The 19,006-nt window shown below is 41.1% G+C and overlaps 1 protein-coding gene across 3 annotated transcripts; it reads left to right on the plus strand.

Moving 5' to 3' along the window:
* The first annotated feature begins 8,226 nt into the window (after window positions 1–8,226).
* Window positions 8,227–18,473, plus strand: LOC113033730 (homeobox protein orthopedia B-like). 3 transcript variants are annotated; one of them, XM_080309341.1, is made up of 3 exons: window positions 8,227–8,325; window positions 14,408–14,802; window positions 17,106–18,473. In XM_080309341.1, exons 1-3 carry the CDS (start codon window positions 8,268–8,270, stop codon window positions 17,607–17,609), a joined length of 957 nt encoding a protein of 318 aa, XP_080165467.1. In that variant the 5' UTR covers window positions 8,227–8,267; the 3' UTR covers window positions 17,610–18,473. The 3 variants fall into 3 exon arrangements, with proteins under 3 accessions (XP_080165467.1, XP_026043579.1, XP_026043580.1); XM_026187794.2 differs by lacking the exon at window positions 8,227–8,325 and adding an exon at window positions 13,910–14,116; XM_026187795.2 differs by lacking the exon at window positions 8,227–8,325 and adding an exon at window positions 13,910–14,077.
* Window positions 18,474–19,006: the final 533 nt, after the last annotated feature.

Below are 19,006 nucleotides of genomic sequence, written 5' to 3' on the forward strand. Positions count from 1 at the left end.
GTTTATTTGTTTCTCTGGGAGCACTGCATGCATGGGTGTGTGTGGTGTGTGTGTGTGTGTGTGTGTGTGTGTGTGTGTGTGTGTGTGTGTGTGTGTTTGTGCATGCTCATATATGTGTGTGCGTGTGCGAGTGTGCTCGTATGGGGCAGAGCAGCCAGCTGGGTTGGAGGGGTAATAAAGAAGGAGAATCAATAGGCCATGCAGTAGAGCCAAGGTGCTGCCATTTATCACACCGCCTCCCTGACTTCCATCATTCATCATGCCCAATGAGGCAGCAAATAGGAAAATGACTATTTGTATCAAACACATCTGCACTCATCCACTGAGGTATTTTATTCCCATTAACTCAAAGAGTAGAATACGCCAGTTTCAGCTGCTGCTGCTGTTGTTGCTGCTGTTTGTGTGTGTGTGATTCTATTTGTTCAGGCTTGTAGTTGTAGATTCATTGGGAACACATTCATGGCTGCTGTTGTTTTTTCCCTGAGAAAAAAAGAAGAAAAAAACAAAACAGAATGTGTGCTGTGAGCCCTCCAATCCCTGAGTTGATGTGTTTAGTCTCTATCTCCCTCTCTTTCCCTCACTTGACTGTCTCCCTCCTATTATCCACATTCTTTCTTGTTTCAAAACCTTCCTCTTTCTGCACCCATGGAGTGATGGGGCGAATAATATCATGGCGCCGAGAAGCCATTACATTAAGCTTGCCTTTCATTTTCACCTATAAATTAGCAACGACACTGGTCTGCCCAGGGGTTGAGGTGTATATCTGTATGTGTGCATAGCCTGTAGTACTGTGGGGTGTAGAGGGGTGGACTGTGGTCATTATGGTCTAATATCCCATGAAATGGTGAAATTATTATGCAGCCTATTTTATGAGCTGCCTGTGAATATTAAAGAAGGATATTTTGTGTGCTATCCCTCACATTGTTTTTGGCTTGCGTTCGTCTTTGCTCTTCAAACTCAATCAAAATGTTTCTTTCTTTGAATAAGTGGATGTTAGCCAACAACCTCAATGTGTAAACTCTTTACGAGCTAAAAAACAACAACCGTTGTTTGCCCTTTGGGGAAGATTAAAAAACAAAATAATACTCGTGGAAATGTGAAGTTCAGCAACAAATTGTATCCACAACTATCTTTTTTAAGCCATTTATCCCAAAGCATCATAGTTCAAACATTAAAAGACAGCACTTCACTGAGAAATGTTAATGAGCTTGCTTTCTTCTTCTTCTTCTTCTTTTCTTTTACATTTCATGGACCAAACAATTAATTACAAAACGTATCTGAAGGTTAATGGAAAATAAATACAATCTATAGTCCCAGCCCTTCATCAAAAACAACAAACAATTCACGTCTACAATCATTTGCAAACATGTGCGCAGAAGGAAAAGGGGGGGGGGGGGGGGGGGGGGGGAGTGGCTGGGAACAACAGTACCTGCATGCATTAACCTGCCATTATTCTTGTAACAAAGTCTGGACTGTGAGAATGGACGCTGCTCATAAACACAAGCATGCTGATATGCACAAAAGCATACTTTACATCGCAAGATAAGGGACAATCTTCTTTGCTGCAGCTTTGAAGGAGAACGTAATGTACCAAGGTCACTTAACACATCTATCTCTCAGACATTCATCAGTGCTCTTAGCGTCCCTCTTTACTGCTTTCTGATATACGGCTCTCAGTGGGCTAAAGCCCTTACACGAGGACACACACTCCACCAGCACTATTACCAGCCAGGTGGATCCTTCATGTAATATTCAATCTAAAGTACACCACAGTGTTGGAGAGTCCCACTTACTAACCTCTATTTTTTTGTATTTACATTTTCAGTCACTGATAAAAGCAATGTTTATAATTATGTTAATGTGTGTGAAAAGGGTATTTCCTCTTATTGTAGTGATTATTATATTTAATATTTGATATGCTCGAGGTGGACTGTGTAAGAGGCAACTAGGGTTAACATCATTACCTGCTCACAGCCTCATAATCATTACTGATTGGACAAATTTCTAAAATTACCTTCTTTATTACCAATTACATAGAACACTTAGCTTTCTCAATATCAATCAGCACACTGTGATAATGCATAATTAAGTCTCGCAGACCAATCTGGATGAATTATCTAATATAAACCTAATGACAAAATCAAAGGCTTCTTAATAAAACCCTTGAAGCCATATTGTTTGTTAACTGATTGAAACTGGAAAAGATAACTGTGGCCCATCTAATGCTTAATAAATCAGTGCAGAGGCATAAAGCAAATTCCTCCACAGACCACAAATACATAATCTTATGCAGCCTATTGCTTTACTACTGCGTATTTATGTTGGATTAGATATCAAACAAAAACATTTTTTTAATATTTAAATACTAGTTTTATTTTATTTTTTTTACTAAACAAGGATTGCTTCAACATTTCCCCTACAGGGAACCGTAAAGCTCATGTAACCACCTCAAACACCGAGTGCTTCTGGAGCGCACAAGGAGACGTGACCGTGCCCTGCGCACCCCCACCCAGCTTCCTCTGGGAGCTGAGGCAAAGTCACCGACCGCAAGGGGATGGCTTTCAGATTCATAAAATTCATAGAATTTTTCACAAATGGATGAACACAATTTCCTCCCAATTTCCTCATTATGCAAATATGCAAAATATCAAATCTAGACCAATTAGGGGCAGCCACAGCTTCAAATTTACCGGTTTAAGCCGTAATTGCAGAAACCCTCAAATAATTACGCGGCTAATTGGGAATATTTGTGACAGATACAACAAATTCTCCCCACAAATTACATTTCACCCGAGGAAACACCGCGCCCCTGTGAAATCCTATTGAGGTCTAATTTCTCTTACATAATGAAAGGAACTGAAAACTTGTTATCACATTTGAGCACTACGCAGCTTGGTAATGTGGAATGATCAAATAAATTAAACTGAAATTCATACATATTTCTCTAATCTCTTTCAAATGCACTTTATTTGTATAGGAAATAACTCCAGGTCGTTCCACTATGAGTAATAAGAGACAGTTAGAGCGCATGAGCACTAAGGAGAGGCAGGGTGCATGTAGGACGTTGTCATTTCCAGACGCGTGAGGGTAGATCACGCAGTCACCTTCAAAACTTCAGCAATTTTTACTGGAGTTTCTGCATCCGGGAGCCTCTGGTTTGTCTTCTGGCTACCTGGGGTCTATCAAGTCCTCGCAGGTGACCCCCTGTAACTGTGCGCGATGCACACAAACGGGCTGCACACTCATCCACGTCGACACACATACACGGTCCATAAACGCCTGGAACTGAAATGGAGCCGGTCTATGTAAACAGGCAGTGCGCCTGCGGAGCGTAACTGCGCCTATTTGTCAGAAAGCCTCATAAATACGACCGCTTCTGATATCTCCATTTCTCCGCCCCGCCGGACATTGTATAAATGGGGAGCACAGATACAGCGAGCAAAGGCTCCAGTGTTTGTTTTTTAAATTATTTATCCATCCATTTTCTTAACACCTTATCAATCTTAGGGTCACGAGGGGGAGGCTGGAGCCTATCCCAGCTGACTTAGGGAGAAACGCAGAGTACAACCAGGACAGGTCTAAAAATAATTTATAGAGACGTCAGAATAAATATGTAAATCATGTAAATATTGGCTTAATTATGAAAAAACTGCCGGAGAAATATTTATTCTATTAAATTTAAATATGTGATTTTACTTTGTAACCCCAGACCCTCCCACTGTGCAATTAATTTTAAATGAGATAAACATATTTTCATTAAAATGACCTATATGTTTTTTTAAAAAAACTTTTAACAGAAAGCGTCGTCAGTCATAAATCCTAAAATTAGAGAAGCCACGTTTTAAAAATGTAATCATTTTGTCAGTCAGTGATTCTATTGCCTACTAACCTTTAAAAGTGCCATGATATTTTTCCAGTTTGTGCCATCAATCATTTTGTTAGGGAAGTTGTCACTTTTGTGGAGTGGTGGATATCTCATTTTCTTACGGGAAATCCCTCCTCATAATAAAAATTGCCTGTTTGAAATACAGGATCTATTTGCACATGTCTATACAAAAAAGAATAGAAGAATATTTGTGTGTGTGTGTGTGTGTGTGTGTGTGTGTGTGTGTGTGTGTGTGTGTGTGTGTGTGTGTGTGTGTGTGTGTGTGTGTGTGTGTGTGTGTGTGTGTATTGTTCATACACTCTAAGGTCATGCTGGTGTGATTGATGAAAGGACAAAGTGTTAGCACCAGAGACAGGAAGTGGACCCTGCCGGGGAAGACTGAGGTGAGGCGTTTCTGTCACATGGAAACCCAATTCATCCCTCCCCTCCCTGCGCATTCCCACAACACCGCAGTCTATTTCAGTCTGTTTGTATGAGTAATCAGTTGACCTCTCCTCTTTCTTTCTCTCTTCCTCTCTCTTTCTCTCTCTCCCACTTTCACACACACACACACACACACACACACACACACACACACACACACACACACACACAAACATTCACACCTCAGTCAGGCCCGTTTATGCTGTGATTTTCTGGACACGACCGTCACTGACATCAGATAGATGAGGCTAATCTCAGCCGCAGGCAGGCTGTCAGACAGCTTTGCTGAGGTTCAGTGTGTAAAATGGCGCACGACTGCCACGCACGGATTTTTTTTTTTTCTAAACGCCCTTTACTTTTGATAGACAAATCTTGACCAGAAAAATAAGATGCACATACCACGGCATGCAATGAAACCAAACAGACCACTAAAAGCAGTCTTAACACAAAACCAAATTCCAGGCCAATGTTTAAAGCACAATTCTAGTGTTTGGTTACATTCATTTTTCCAAACGTAATCTAAAAAAAAAAAAAAAAAAAAAAGTTTTGAAAAAAAATTCCACGACGTGTCGAAACCGTTACAAACACCATTTAACACAATGTCAAGATCAAGAAAGCAGGTTTCACACAAGTGGGATTTATTTTACATTGCACGCGGGTTCCTGTTTTTTTAAACACTCATGCAAGTGTTCGCGCGACAACCGAAGCTTTGATTATGTGGTTTTGGGAAAGGACGGGCTATGTCATGTGAAGAGCATGTGCACGTTTAGCTACACGTGAGTGTGAGAGTGTGCATGTGTGCGCATCATCTCTAATGCCCTGTTAATTGCCTGACAGTGTTCCTACACACACCTCTGCTAATGTTCCGCTTGCTATTCAGTCTGTGGCCTGCCTTCCTCCTGCCTCTCCTCTGCGCGCGCGCTCTCTCTCTCTCTCAGGCACGGATTGTTCTGTTACAACAGCAGCAGGAATCTCAAGCGCTAATTAGCTTACCTCACCAGAATTGTGATCAGAGTCTCGCGCGAGATGTCACACAAATAACTGCGGGATTAAGAGTAAAATACCAAGGATTATTATTGTTGTTATAATCTCGCGTGGCCCGAGGTCATCAAGTGCCCTGATGACCTCGTGAGGTTTAGTTATACAAGTTCAGCACTTTGGACAGCGCCTCATTGCTTCGTTCAGGTGTTTCTGATTTGAAGGAAAAGACCGTCATACATTCTCCTCCTTAAAAAAGCCATTTCCTTCTTCTAGCTTTCTTTAATCACGACAATTAGACCCAATATTTTTCCCCAGACTCTGACAGACGTCGCTTGTAAGTCTCTTTTCTCTCCGAGCGTGCCGCCACTCTCATTACACACGCTGATTAAAGCATAGATTAGCCAGCAGTGGCCCTGCGCACTCCTCACCAGCAGCTCGCTCAATATCAATTAGAGGCTGCGCCAAAAGCAGCTAGTCACCGGTGGCCCCCCGTCTCCTGATTCCAGCCTCCTAACAGCGCTGGCACTCCGCTGCCTAAGAATAAATAAATAATAATATTACCAGGATTAACAAAGAGAACAGTATAGGGGGAAAGGGGGAGGATAAAGGCGTGGAATCGCAGTTAAGACAGCATTCATCAAATAGTACCTCTGCGACTGTATGCAACTTGTTGACCAAATTTAAACTTATGCAATCACAGATCTGAGAGACTTTTCTTATCATGCCCAGACTCGCTTAATTCAGAGGCTCAGATCCAGAAGCAAAATTAAGGAAAAGTCACTTAGGCCTATTAGTCAAGGCAGTGTAGCCTACCTCTGCGGAGTTCGCTGCAGAAATGAACAGTGTGTGGACACAGAGCGAAAAGCCTTTCAGCACACCGTCAGTAGGTCGCTTCGGCTTAGAGGAAATTAATTCCCATTTTTCCTCGTCTCTGACCTCTTTGGCTCGGTAGAAATGAGGCTAATAGTGGCTGATTTCATTTACTGGTTACATTATCGGATATAGTTCTGTCTAACCTTATTGCGTCCACGTCTTAAATACCAATCTACCTATATTTTTAGAAGAGTGGAATAAGTCGTGTTTGGGTATAACAGACCCACTCCGTTCAATTAGGCTTGAATTTCATTTGCATAATGGTAGTTTCCTCATTTTCTAAGAAAAACATGGGTTGTTTCCGAGTTAATGTAATTTAACTGGCCTTAGTTTGTCAGGGATTATATTTTGCTGTGAGCAGCGACGCTATGCAGAGAAACGCGGACTATGTGAAGCGTTTGAAAGAAAAGCACGGTGCAATTTTTTTCTTTTTTAAAGAACTGCTTGTTACATTATTATCGACAAATATAAACAGTGCTATTTTAGTCTTTTTTCTTTCATGGAAATTTATGAATGTTTGAAATGTGAAAGATAACTGATCGTCATGCAACCGCAGAAGCAATGAAATGCATTTTAAAGCGAAGAACTCCGACCAAATCTCCAATAAGCACGTGGTAAACACAGTTTTGCTCAACCACTTCTCAACCTGCGGTGTCCACTAACAGACAGCCTGTCCAATTAAAAGTGGCCATTGATTATAGATAGCTACCTGCTGGCATATGAGGGAGACAATGTTGGATGCTATGCCACTGCCAATACAGGCTACAGTTAGCCATTCACTAACTAGAGCTGACACCAGCATATTAGATCTGGACTGGGTTAATTCACCTGCAGTTGGCCCCTGTGTTGGCTCCACAGCGCAGTGGTTTACCTGCCCACTCTAAATGCTGATCATTAAGTTGCTTCCAGCAGCCATGATTGGTGCAGAGGGGCTCCATTAAAAAGGAAGGCTGATATCGCAGTTATTTCAGCTCCTTCCTTTTCTCCCTCCGCGGTCAGGCTGAAGAGGGCGAATGTAAATCAGTTCTGTTCGCTGAACAGCGCGCAGCAACATTTCATGCTGCCGTTTCTACATGGACCACGCTTAATGGGATTTTGCCATTTTAGTTTATTTTTTAATCCGATTTCAGACCGCGCAATCGCGTCAGTCACGTTTAGCATACATTTCTAAATATAAAACTAAAACAGCATTTTTAGTTAATGGCGTCAGGCTGTGAGGAAATGACAACTCTAATTTGTATGTCTGTGGGGAAATAGGCCCGTAGCTCATACTTATCTCTTGTTATTGTGTGTGAAAACCTCTGAACCTAATTCCATTTTTCCCTCTCCTATTTTCCAGCAAGCTGCTTTTCCATTAACTTTGGGAAAACACGGTGGCAGGTCCATTTAAAAAGCTCGTGCCCCACCCTTCCCATAAGCGTCTCAGCTCCGGAAAATAAGAAATTAAGAGCAGGGCCCATTTCATCATCAGCTCCTGTCTACCCCCAAACGCAGAGACAGCATCCTCCGGCAAAGCTCCCGGAGGGCGGGACAGGGGAGCTTTACCTTAGCATATGTTAACTATTACAAGATGTCTTGATGGAACACAACGAAATGACTGGTAATTGACATAAAATATGACAAAGTGTTAGAGTCTTTCTGAGGAAAGCGTCGCGTATTATGGCGTATCAGCTCCGTAATGTGACTGATTAATGAAAGATCGGCCTCGCACTCACTCAGCTGATTCTGTGAAAAATGAGTTTTGTGTTGTCATTCCGACAAGCCAGCAACCACGGCCGGAAAAGACTATTAGCCGGAATCATTATCAATAGCCATATTTTCAAACTCTATTATGGCAATCAGGCTAGAATTTATTCAATAGATTTAGTTCATTTGGTTGTAATTGATAAATAATCAAAATTTATCAATGTACTTGCACACATTTCACTAACAATCAGGGAAAACTGCCCCATTTACCAGCTGACTTGGTCCAAATTAGAGCTAAATTGATGATCAATTAATCTTGGGAGGGGTAGTGCGCCGTGTTTAGAAGAGGAGCGGCAGAAATGTGGCGGAGAGGAGGGAGGAGAGAGAGGGAGGAGACGAGGAGAGGACGATAAAGAGAATGGATGGATGGGGAAAGCGTGGGATTTGTGAGAGAGTGAGAGGAGCTGAACTGGCTGGTGAGTAACGCACTGAAAACACAAGGAAGCTGCAAGGCGACAGCAACACAAAAATACAACAATGTGTGTGTGTGTGTGTGTGTGTGTGTGTGTGTGTGTGTGTGTGTGTGTGTGTGTGTGTGTGTGTGTGTGTGTGTGTGTGTGTGTGTGTGTTCGTTCTAGCTTTATTTTTAGAGGGGTTGCTGCATTGCTGTCACACTCTGCCTAACCTTTTTGGTATGTGTGCCAATATATGTCTCAGAGTGAGTGAGCCACACACTTGAAGTATCAGGTAGCTCAAGTTCGGCAAATCAGACTGAGCAAGGTCAAAGAGACTGATCCCATTTATTCTTTAATTTGCTGAGGCATTAAATTGCATGATGTGGCTTTGCTGCAGTTTCATAATTACCAGCACATGTTTCTAATTTCAAGCTACTCAGAGACACTACTGACCCAAGTCCTCCCATTTATCTGGTGTTTTAAGAGCACAATTGTGTGTGGAAAGTATATGTGTTGACCTAAATATACCTATAGTTTTTAAGTCAGGATAATATTACCAAATTGTTCACACTTTATATAATTCTTATAGTAGAATTTGATGTTTATTTTCTCAATTTTACTAGAGTAGCATACAATTGATATTTTCATCAATAAAATCATACATAACACATTACTAAATGTGACTCGGAATAGCCTTTGCTAAAACACAGTGACATCAAGCTAACACCTTTGTGGCTGAAATTATTTAAACTGGCATTGTTTGCAGACTACAGTGTAAAAAGGGGTCTCGTTAACTGTGTCCAAGGCTCCCTGGCACCTGTAATGTAAGGCACTCATTACCTTCAATGATGCATTACAGCTTCCTAATGATGGAGCCACAGTAATAGACCTAACTAATGACCAGACTTAAGAAAGAACATATTCTAATAGCTGGAGCAGAACTGGAGGGAAAGTCAAGGTGTCAGGGAGGAAAAAGGGATTAGATCTGCAGACAACTGGAGGAGCTTAAGTGACTGAGTGTAAACACAATAGATCAACAGACTGTGCTAAACAGTTGTGAAGACTTATTTGAATAATTTATATTGTAATTAAGTTTGCTTGAAGTAGGGTTTTTGTTGACAATAGTAAGAGGTAATGAAAACACGCAAGCTTCAAGATAAAGATAGATAGATAGATAGATAGATAGATAGATAGATAGATAGATAGATAGATAGATAGATAGATAGATAGATAGATAGATAGATAGATAGATAGATAGATAGATAGATAGATAGATAGATAGATAGATAGATAGATAGATAGATAGATAGATAGATAGATAGACATTATAGGTTATGTAAAAGAGAAATAAACAATAACATTTAGCAAACCACCCTTTTACAGAACAGTTCATGAACAGCTGACCCTACATTTTACAATATAAAATGCCTCGAGGCAGCTGTTGTTGTGAGTTGGTACTATAGAAATAAAACTGAATTGAACTGAATGGAGAAAAATGAAAAATGGTGTAATTTAGACAGAATGTCTTTTTACATGTGTTATCGCAGACCACAGCAGAGCAACAGACGTTCAAAAGCACATGAAGAGATTTTGGGACTAAACAACTAGAGAGCTTTAGTCTATGATCTGAATAACTTGCTTAGATAGAAAATAAATTCCAACTGTTTCATTTTTGACAAAATGTATAATTTGATAGTGAACTTACTTCGAGCATCACACATCACACAAGCCACAAGAGTCTACTGCAACATACCTGGAAAGGTGTATGTGTAAGAGTACGGGAAATACTGGCATGACTTCATTGGGCATTGCTGTTCATTTAACTGAAAAAAGTGAAATAATTATTGTCGTAATCCTTTACAAAATAATCCATTGGGCTAGATTAGACCTTTGTGGTCATAATTAAAGAATTTTTTCCTCTGTATTTTCAATAAAAACATTTCAGTGTAAAACTTTTTAAAATTACATTTTAATTTAATGCCAAAACATGGCTTTGTATGTTGGTGTATCTGCAGCTACATTCAGCTTCAGTGGATGATATTTGTTAAATGCACATTTATCTGGGTTTTTAGTATTAACCTGACTTAGACTGTAAATAAAAGAACATCTGCAGTCCCCCTGGACTTTAAATGACCTTTGAGTCATTTTGGTGACTACTTTGGTAAGCTCAGAGAAATTTAGCAGCGTATAGCAAATGATAACAGTGGTCTGTGGAGAATATTTTTTTTATTTAATACTAAGTAATACTATATAATAATAAATATTCTTTTCCACATTCAGAGAGGTTTGAAACTTTTGTACTGAAGACAGAATTTGACTATGTCAAGAAAAAATTGATGGGATATAAAGTTTAAGAAGAATGATTTTTTTTTTATCTTACTTTTGACCAATAACTGTACAATTTGATGGTGAAATTATTGTGGCCCATCACAATATATCAACAAGCTGTAGAAATCTACTGAAACATGGCTGGGTAGGTGCTGCATGTATGCGTGAACCATGTTTTCTTTATACATACTAAACTAACAACCATGTTGAAACATTTCATATTTATGGGTAACTTTGACTGCCATGAGTCACATTGATGACATGAGCCATATATCATCAGCAGCAGGAGGTTGTTCACATTGTTTCTCTTAATAACAAATGAATGAAAATCCGAGCATCCCACACAGAGAGCACCTGAGCATGGGGTCGCCTTTTAACACCACATATAATGAGACGTTTTGAAAGCTGCTGAGACTTTGAACACCAATATGTAAATGACACCTATTGTGACTTTCATTGCTATTTTAATAACCTCTCAAATACACACACACATGCGCGCGCACGCATGCAAACACGCACACACACGCACTCAAGAACACCACACCACCTTCTCCGTGACATACGCCTCTTCTTTCTCATTAAGGAAATCGTTCTTCTTTGCTGATTATTTTATTTGATGCCGTGATTACCGCTCTGTGCACCGCATCAAGCAGTAACGGACACCAGGCGGAGGGCAACGGGCCTAATTGGAGCATGAGATGCACAGGGTGGTGCAGCCAGGATGGGTGGCCGGAGAGGAAAGCCTCTAATGGGTTCGCCTGTCTTCGGCTCTTCGCTCTCTCCTCTCTCGGGCTCTGATGCAACGCACTTATTGGTCTGCTTCTTATTCCTCTGACTGTCAAATCACCTGCACAGAACTACAGCGTGATTTGTTAGATAAGCGTTTCTGCAGATGGAAAATCGATTTTCCTTTTTAGATTTCTATAACTGAGTGAATGCAGATGCCTGGAAGGCGATGCAATAGGCCTTAACATAAGAAACAACCAGTTTACCTACTGGCTCAGGTTACAGTTCAGTTGTGGTGTAAAGGCTCTTATCCCTGCATCTGCCTTTTGTTGCTTTGTGTTATTGTAACCTGTTCTGCAAAGGCTCGTATGAGCAATGGATTTAACGCAGTTTGATTGCTAAAAAACCGCGGAGAGGGTGGACACGGAATTCTTGATCTTTGAAATTGCTCTACAAAATTGCATTTGTTTTTGGTGCGCTTCCATTAAAAGTGTCTCCTCGCGTGTAAACAGCCGTTCCGCACTCAGATGCGCCGCATTAACCCGGGAGGATTGTAGGCCTATGTGAGTGTGTTTTTACTGGGGAAGATTGATGTGGTCCAGTTAGGGAGGCTGAGTGCTGAGTGAGACATAGACCCATTTCAAGTGGGTCCTTCTTATTACAGCAATAAGTTACAGTCTGTGGATCGGACAGCTGAGGGGATATCTGTCATCCAGGCCGTTACTATACCATGTAGGTCTTCAGATGAGTAACTTAAAACATATAGGCCACGATCGATTTTTAACACGTCTCATTTTATGTCCATGTAGAGAAATTAAAATATGGTGTTTTCCATTAAAATATATCGGATTTTAAATAATATACTTTAAAAAAAAATTATTATTATTATTATTATTATTATTATTATTATTATTATTATTATTATTATTATTATTATTATTATTATTATTATTATATTTTGATTGCATTTTTTGTTGTTGATTAGTGGTAAAAGGATAACTCATGTAACAAAAAAGTGCCCAAAGTTTGCCCAACAATAATAATAATAATAACGACTGTATATATTTATATACTTTCACAAACACTTTCCACAGCATACAGACCATCTCGTGGCTCGGGCCCTTCACAAACGCAGTGTTGGCCCTACAACTCCCAATAAAGTGAGTCCCTCTCCTCTCTCCTGGTCTACACGTCTGAATCAAGCGAATCGAGCCTCTGCTGCTGCTGCTGCTGTTGATTGCTTCTCCTGAACCTTCGGGAGATGGTCACAGCTTTCCTCATCTCAGTGCACCATGCACCAGTCCATTTCCTTAAGTTTTCACGCTGTGCCACATATAGGCTACTTCCCCGCGTCCCGGCAGATTGCTGTTGAGGAGCATAAAAGATGAGCTGCCTCCATGTGGTGCAGGAGGGGAGAGAGAGAGGAGTCCTCGCTCGGACGCCTCCTTTGTGTGGCTGAAAAGAAACCTATTTAGTCCCAGGCGGTGGTCTATTCACCAGGCTCACCCTGACATCTGCCAAAAGCCTTCTCTAACCAGCACTGTCTGGAGAAGTAAGAGTGGAGCGCAAATCAATGCGCTGTCCTGTTAATTGTATAATAGACCTACTTATGGACTTCTGCTAAAGGGGCACAATCGTTTAGGGTCCACCACGTCTGATTTTGTTTGAACCAAGCAGGCCTAAATACCTTTAATTGGGCCAGTGTTGATGAAAAGTCGATGGGAGTTAAAGCGGCCGATCACCGACGGTGTTTAAATCCATCTGTACTCGTTTATTTATTTATTTCCACGATTTGTCTCCACAAATCACCTGCCATGAGGGAATGGGAGCTATATTTGTTTTGTTTGTGAGCCAAGGACGGGAGGGAATAGGGGCTCTGAGGGGTTAGAAGGAGGTCTGGTGTGATAACGTTTCTTGTTCTTATTGCCTTTGTGTTTTTTATGACCAATGTTCAAACTGATAAGTACAAAAGAGACTCAATTTGCTCCCCTTAATAAATAAACAGCATTTAATAAACAGTTAAAATTGTAACCGTAGATTTCTGTCCCTTCATTTGCTAAACGAATCCTGGCTTTACTGTGTGAACAGTCTGAATTATACAGTCAAGGGATTTAAAAATTAAGATTTTGATGTGTTCAATTAGAGTGACAATACAGTTTCCCTTTCAAATAAGTGTCAGCTCCTTTAACGAAGTAAAACAAGCCTCTGCATGCGCTCTCCTCCCGTATTTTACATGTGTTTCTATGTACTAACGGAAGTCCTGTCAGGGCACGGACTATATGAGATTAAACAAACACATTAAGATGTTTAACGTGGGATAATTTGAGCATGAAAAGCTAATAAATCAGAGGACGGAATGGCAGAGGATTGAATTGTAGTATTTCGTGCGCGTTTGGGTCTGCGCGTGCGCGCTTACGTGCGCGCCTGTGTTAAAAAAAGAAGGGGGAGTCACGTCGCTGACATTTCCAAGCTCCTGCTCTGATTGGCTCTTATTTGAGGAAGCTCACGGGTTCTTTCAACTAATAAGCGCCTCCCCATCGCTCTAAAGGACATTATAATGCAAGGGACCTCCTTTTTAACCACAAACCGAATTTTCGTTCATTTAGACCATATATACTTTTTAAATTGACCCAAAGTTGTAGGATTTTTTTTGGAGCGCATTTCGCCCTGGAGCGGTACGCGATGCTCTCTCATGCCGACCTCCTGGATGCTCGGCTCGGTGAGTTATCATCACTAAACTCCGGCCCTAAACTCCAGTGTAAGATTTCAACTTTTTGTCTAACGTTGTGAAGTGATAAATAGACTGTGTGGTTAATTGTGTTAATAACTAAGTGGTTTATCGTTGGTCGAAGCAATTTATAAGTAATTTATCAGCACAGAAAAATTATACCATAAAATACCAACGTAAATTTAGTATATTGTGTTTTTAATGCCACCTGTGCTGCCTGTTATATTTTAAAGACTCAAAGCATTTCATATAACTTTGTTTATAAGACGCTGCGGTACTCGGCATATTTACTCAAATCCCCTCTCCTACTCATCCTCTCAGGGATGAAGGATGCTGCAGACTTACTCGGACACCGAGAAGCTCTCAAATGCCGGCTGGGAGGTGGAGTTCCAGACCAGGGGCATCCGGGAGACATGCCTCCTGGTTCAGACTCTGTTGAAGGAACCACTCTCCTGCCGGGTGAAGACATCGCCACTGTAGGATCCAACTCTGCGGGCATGCCGGTGAACGGGAAGGAGCAGGAGAAGCAGCAGCAACAGCCGCAGCAGAACTCCGGCCAGACCACAAGCCAGCAGAAGCAGAAGCGGCACAGGACGCGTTTCACACCGGCGCAGCTCAATGAGCTGGAGCGAAGCTTCGCCAAAACCCACTACCCTGATATCTTCATGAGGGAGGAACTGGCGCTAAGGATCGGCCTCACCGAGTCCAGAGTTCAGGTAAATACAATAATGCAGAGACTCGCATAACAATTCAGGGTGGGGCTTTGGAAACAGTTTTTTTACGATTTGTAAATATCCAAAATAAATACATAAATACAAAAAAATTAAATAAAATCATCATCATAATAATTACCATTTCAATCCGCCTGGAAGATAGTGAACAGAATCGGTTGTGTCACAAGAGGAAACCACGTGCCTCTGTGTTATTAAAAGACATTTTTATTTTTAATCATTTGTCATTTTACCCTAATTAATTTGTAGTTAATTTTCACCCAATATTTTGTGGACGTTTCAAGTTTGGATGAACTACTTGGAATTTCAAAGCTAACCATCGAAATGGCGCCACTTGCTCAGTCTAAGTTACAATAAGCCAAGACTTAAATGAGAGTCTATACAATACACTTCAAGTAAAGGAGTACATTTTGCTTTTTCAGGTACCGCGTGTGAAATATCTCTCCCCAGTATCACTGTGCATAAAAACGATAGCATAGCCTCGCCGTGTCCAGATTTTCCAGTAATAACTGTTTAAGAAAATAGTTTCTGCTTAAATTGAGTTGCATGACGCAAGTATCCCATAATATATTCAACTTTAACCTGATATCTGACTAATATTTAATTGTGAGAGCATCCGGTCCACAAAGGGCTCTGTCCAAGGTACTGAAACATTTCTCATTTGAGGATGAGGAATTCGATGGTCATCTGGCTTTTACAAATTCCAGAAAAAATCCGTGTATCGCCACTCATGGAGACTTTTTTCTTCTTCTTTTTTTCGTTTCTTTGTTTTATTTTGCAATTTTGTACTTCCAACAATTACACGGGGAGCATTACGGCTTTGATCATTATCTCTGATTTTTTTTTTCATTTATTTAACCATCTAATAAAATAAATCTTCAAGTACTAGAAGATAGCCTTCCAGATATTTTTCTCGGACTACATTTATGAGAATTTCCGTAACAAAATATGATTACACATTTGTAAAAAAAAAAAAATCTCTCTTATTAATCGCACGTGATTATTTGACAGTTTTGAGAAAACTAAAGAGAGAAGGAACATGCTAGGCTCTAATAAACAAAACACATTACCAACCAATTTCAGTCTTATTTATAACAGTGAACGGGTTATTAAACCGTGATGTGAAATTCATGCAAATTATCCCACTGAAAGCAATAAAACCAGTATAATCATTAGTCACCGTAATAATCCATTCTTTATTCCAACCAGTGCAGGATCCTAACCGCTCAGTGCATGCCGGCTCATAGTCGGTGTTGGTAAACATTAGTGCAGGCCGTGCAGGTGCAGCCTTGAGTGGGCGTGTTGGCCCGAGCGCGTGCCTCCACACAGCCTCTCTCCTTTAAAATGCTCTATCAGCGACGTCTTAATAGGACTCAAGAATATATTGTACTTTTTTAATGGAATGAGAAATTGCATTTTCTTTCCCCCCGAGTGTAATGGGTTTGGGCGACGTTTCACGGCTGGCTGAGCGGAATGAGAGCGAGATTTCACTTTTAATATGGAGGCATCGACTCACGGCCTCGTGCGCGCATTAATCACACCCGAAGATGAAATCTTTATAAAGCCCAGCGGTGTCGCGCGTGCGTTTTCAGCTGTATGGCTCGGTGTGTTTGTGGGTTTTCTCGCGCATAGCCAACAGACGGGCATTTTTTATTTTCGCATAGATGCTGTACAGCGATGCGGGCCATTTGTATTTAAGCCCGCGCAATATTTAGGGCAATTTTCAGTTAATCTGCTTGTAAATAAGATGTTAGAAAGATAAATTGCTCGACTCCTTGCTGCAGAACTTGAGTAACAAACCCTCTGACGCACACATTTTTACACCACAGCTATTTCTGTCTCCTACAGAATATAAATGTTCTCTTACTTTTATTTACTGGAACCTTTTTTTTTTTTTTTTTTTACAATTTCTTTCGAAATACTTCGCTTCATCTTTAGAGATTCGAAACTTTCGGCACTCCCAAAAGCTTATTTTGAGGTTTGGGGTTATAAGTACACTATTAAAATTTTCTCTGACTGTTGGCCAACAATTATTCAAAGTGGTTGGCCTTAGAAAAGTCCTGGGCCAAGAGAAGAGGTCTAATAATAATTCGATTAAATTTAGTTAGTTCCACCTCAAAATGAGATTATTATGGTGAAGAATGCTATTATTGTGTCCATTGCAATATGGCTTCATATGGATGAGAACGTGGCATCTTTCCTGGTTAAAATAAACACACAGTGCCCAAGAAATATATCACGTATGTTTCTCAGTACCTCTAAATGTCGATTTATGTCTCTGATTTCAGGTTTGGTTCCAGAATAGACGCGCTAAGTGGAAGAAAAGGAAGAAGACCACTAATGTTTTCCGTGCACCGGGTACCCTGCTCCCAACACCGGGCCTGCCACAGTTTTCTGCCGCTGCCGCCATGGAGAACAGCCTGTGCTCCTTCCACGCCAACGACTCTCGCTGGGCTACGGGGATGCCGGGGGTCTCCCAGCTGCAGCTCCCCCCCGCTCTGGGTCGCCAGCCAGGCATGGCGCAGTCACTGTCACAGTGCAGCCTTGGTCCAGGCCCGCCACCAAACTCCATGGGTCTCTCTAACGGCCTGTCCTCCAACGGCTCCGGTCTGCAGTCCCACCTCTACCAGACGCCTTTTCCAGGAATGTCGGCCTCCCTCTCCGGCCCTACGAACGTATCGGGCTCCCCACAGCTGTGTAGCTCCCCGGACAGTGACATGTGGAGAGGAACGAGCATCGCGTCTCTGAGGCGCAAAGCGCTGGAGCACACAGTGTCCATGAGTTTCACTTAGTGACTTTTGACCACACCGCACCCTATTCCATCAAACACCCCTCTCCCAGCCCCGCCTGGCTCCTTCTTTTTTCCTGTTTTTAATCCAGCTATTTAGATCAAAATGAGAGAACGAATGAAGTAATCAGGCCTTAAATGCGAGGAGAGAAAAAAAGAGGTAAATGCCACCTCATAAAGACCAAATAATGATAATAACAAAAGGACAACATTTATTGACAAACGGAAGAAAAAAAATGGGGTCATTTATCTCGTTAATTCAAACGGATTTTTTTCTTACCAGCTATTGTTGATAAATACTATTGTAATGATCTTTAGACTATAGGCCCTAATTACCGAGAGCCAAACAATCGTCGTATTTACGTTGTCATTGAGCGTGTCTTTACGCACGTTATTGTGTTCAGGTGAGGTTGTGTTATGTCAAACGGTTATTTATAAGATTGGGTATTTTGATAGCAGCCTGCCACACACACACGCACCAAACTGACAGTGAGCCTACTGAACTGGGTCTCGGGCATGCACTGTGCATGTGGATTTAATAATTAAAGGAGAAAACGGTGCCCACTCAGACTGAACAGGTGCTTTTGTTTGGTGACCTCAGTCCCGTCTGCATGGGACGGGATCACACACACACACGGGCGATCTTTCAGTAGGCCTACTCTGTTTTAGGATGTTTTGTGTAGATAAAACATTCTTGCTATGTACCCGCTGGTCTTTTTTGTGACATGTTTTAACTTATTGTATGTGATATTACTTGACACATTTCTTAAATGTTTGATCTTACATCGAAATGCACCACATTGACGGGTTTGTACCAATTTAAAATGAGCAAACAAATAAAAATAATTTTCAAGAATGTCAAAAACAAGAATGATGTATGTCTCCATTAAATTTAAACGCATAATGATTATTTTGAATACATTTCCAAGGACGGTGAAGCGTTTGCTACGATATCTACTGTAATACTAGTTTAGGCGATTTGAACTATCCATTGCCTTGGATTATCCACAGTTACATGTTATCAGTACGCGTCTGACTGCTATATGACATAATTTTGTTGCACAAATTATTATTTTTTTGGTTATTGCTCAGTGACCTAAAGAGGTGTTTTTGCAGGGTTTATGAGGAGACAGGGTTAAAGGGTTTGTGAAGGGTGACTGGTCTTATGGTGGCAGACAGCAGCGGTAAAGATACCAGGCTGAGATGTCAGCGCTGTGATGTGACGGTCATTGATTTTAACCATGACGGTCATCCCACTGAACACACTGGATGGACTGAAACTAAACGGAGGGATCGCAAGGCTACGACTCAAAGGAATACACCAGCTTATACTGTATAACTTATATGCTTAGGTAAAGGTTGGTGCTATGACCCTAGCACGCTAAAAAGGAAGTTAAAAAT

Source organism: Astatotilapia calliptera, chromosome 12, assembly GCF_964374335.1.
Source record: "Astatotilapia calliptera chromosome 12, fAstCal68.1, whole genome shotgun sequence".
NCBI lineage: Eukaryota > Metazoa > Chordata > Actinopteri > Cichliformes > Cichlidae > Astatotilapia > Astatotilapia calliptera.

What these genes read in the sequence shown, in the direction of transcription:
- LOC113033730 (XM_026187794.2), top strand. Translation starts at nt 14,041, where the DNA reads ATGCTCTCTCATGCCGACCTCCTGGATGCTCGGCTCGGTGAGTTATCA. An exon ending in CTCCGGCCCTAAACTCCAGT is followed by an intron (nt 14,117 to 14,407) that starts GTAAGATTTCAA and finishes TCATCCTCTCAG; the next exon opens with GGATGAAGGATGCTGCAGAC. An exon ending in TCACCGAGTCCAGAGTTCAG is followed by an intron (nt 14,803 to 17,105) that starts GTAAATACAATA and finishes CTCTGATTTCAG; the next exon opens with GTTTGGTTCCAGAATAGACG.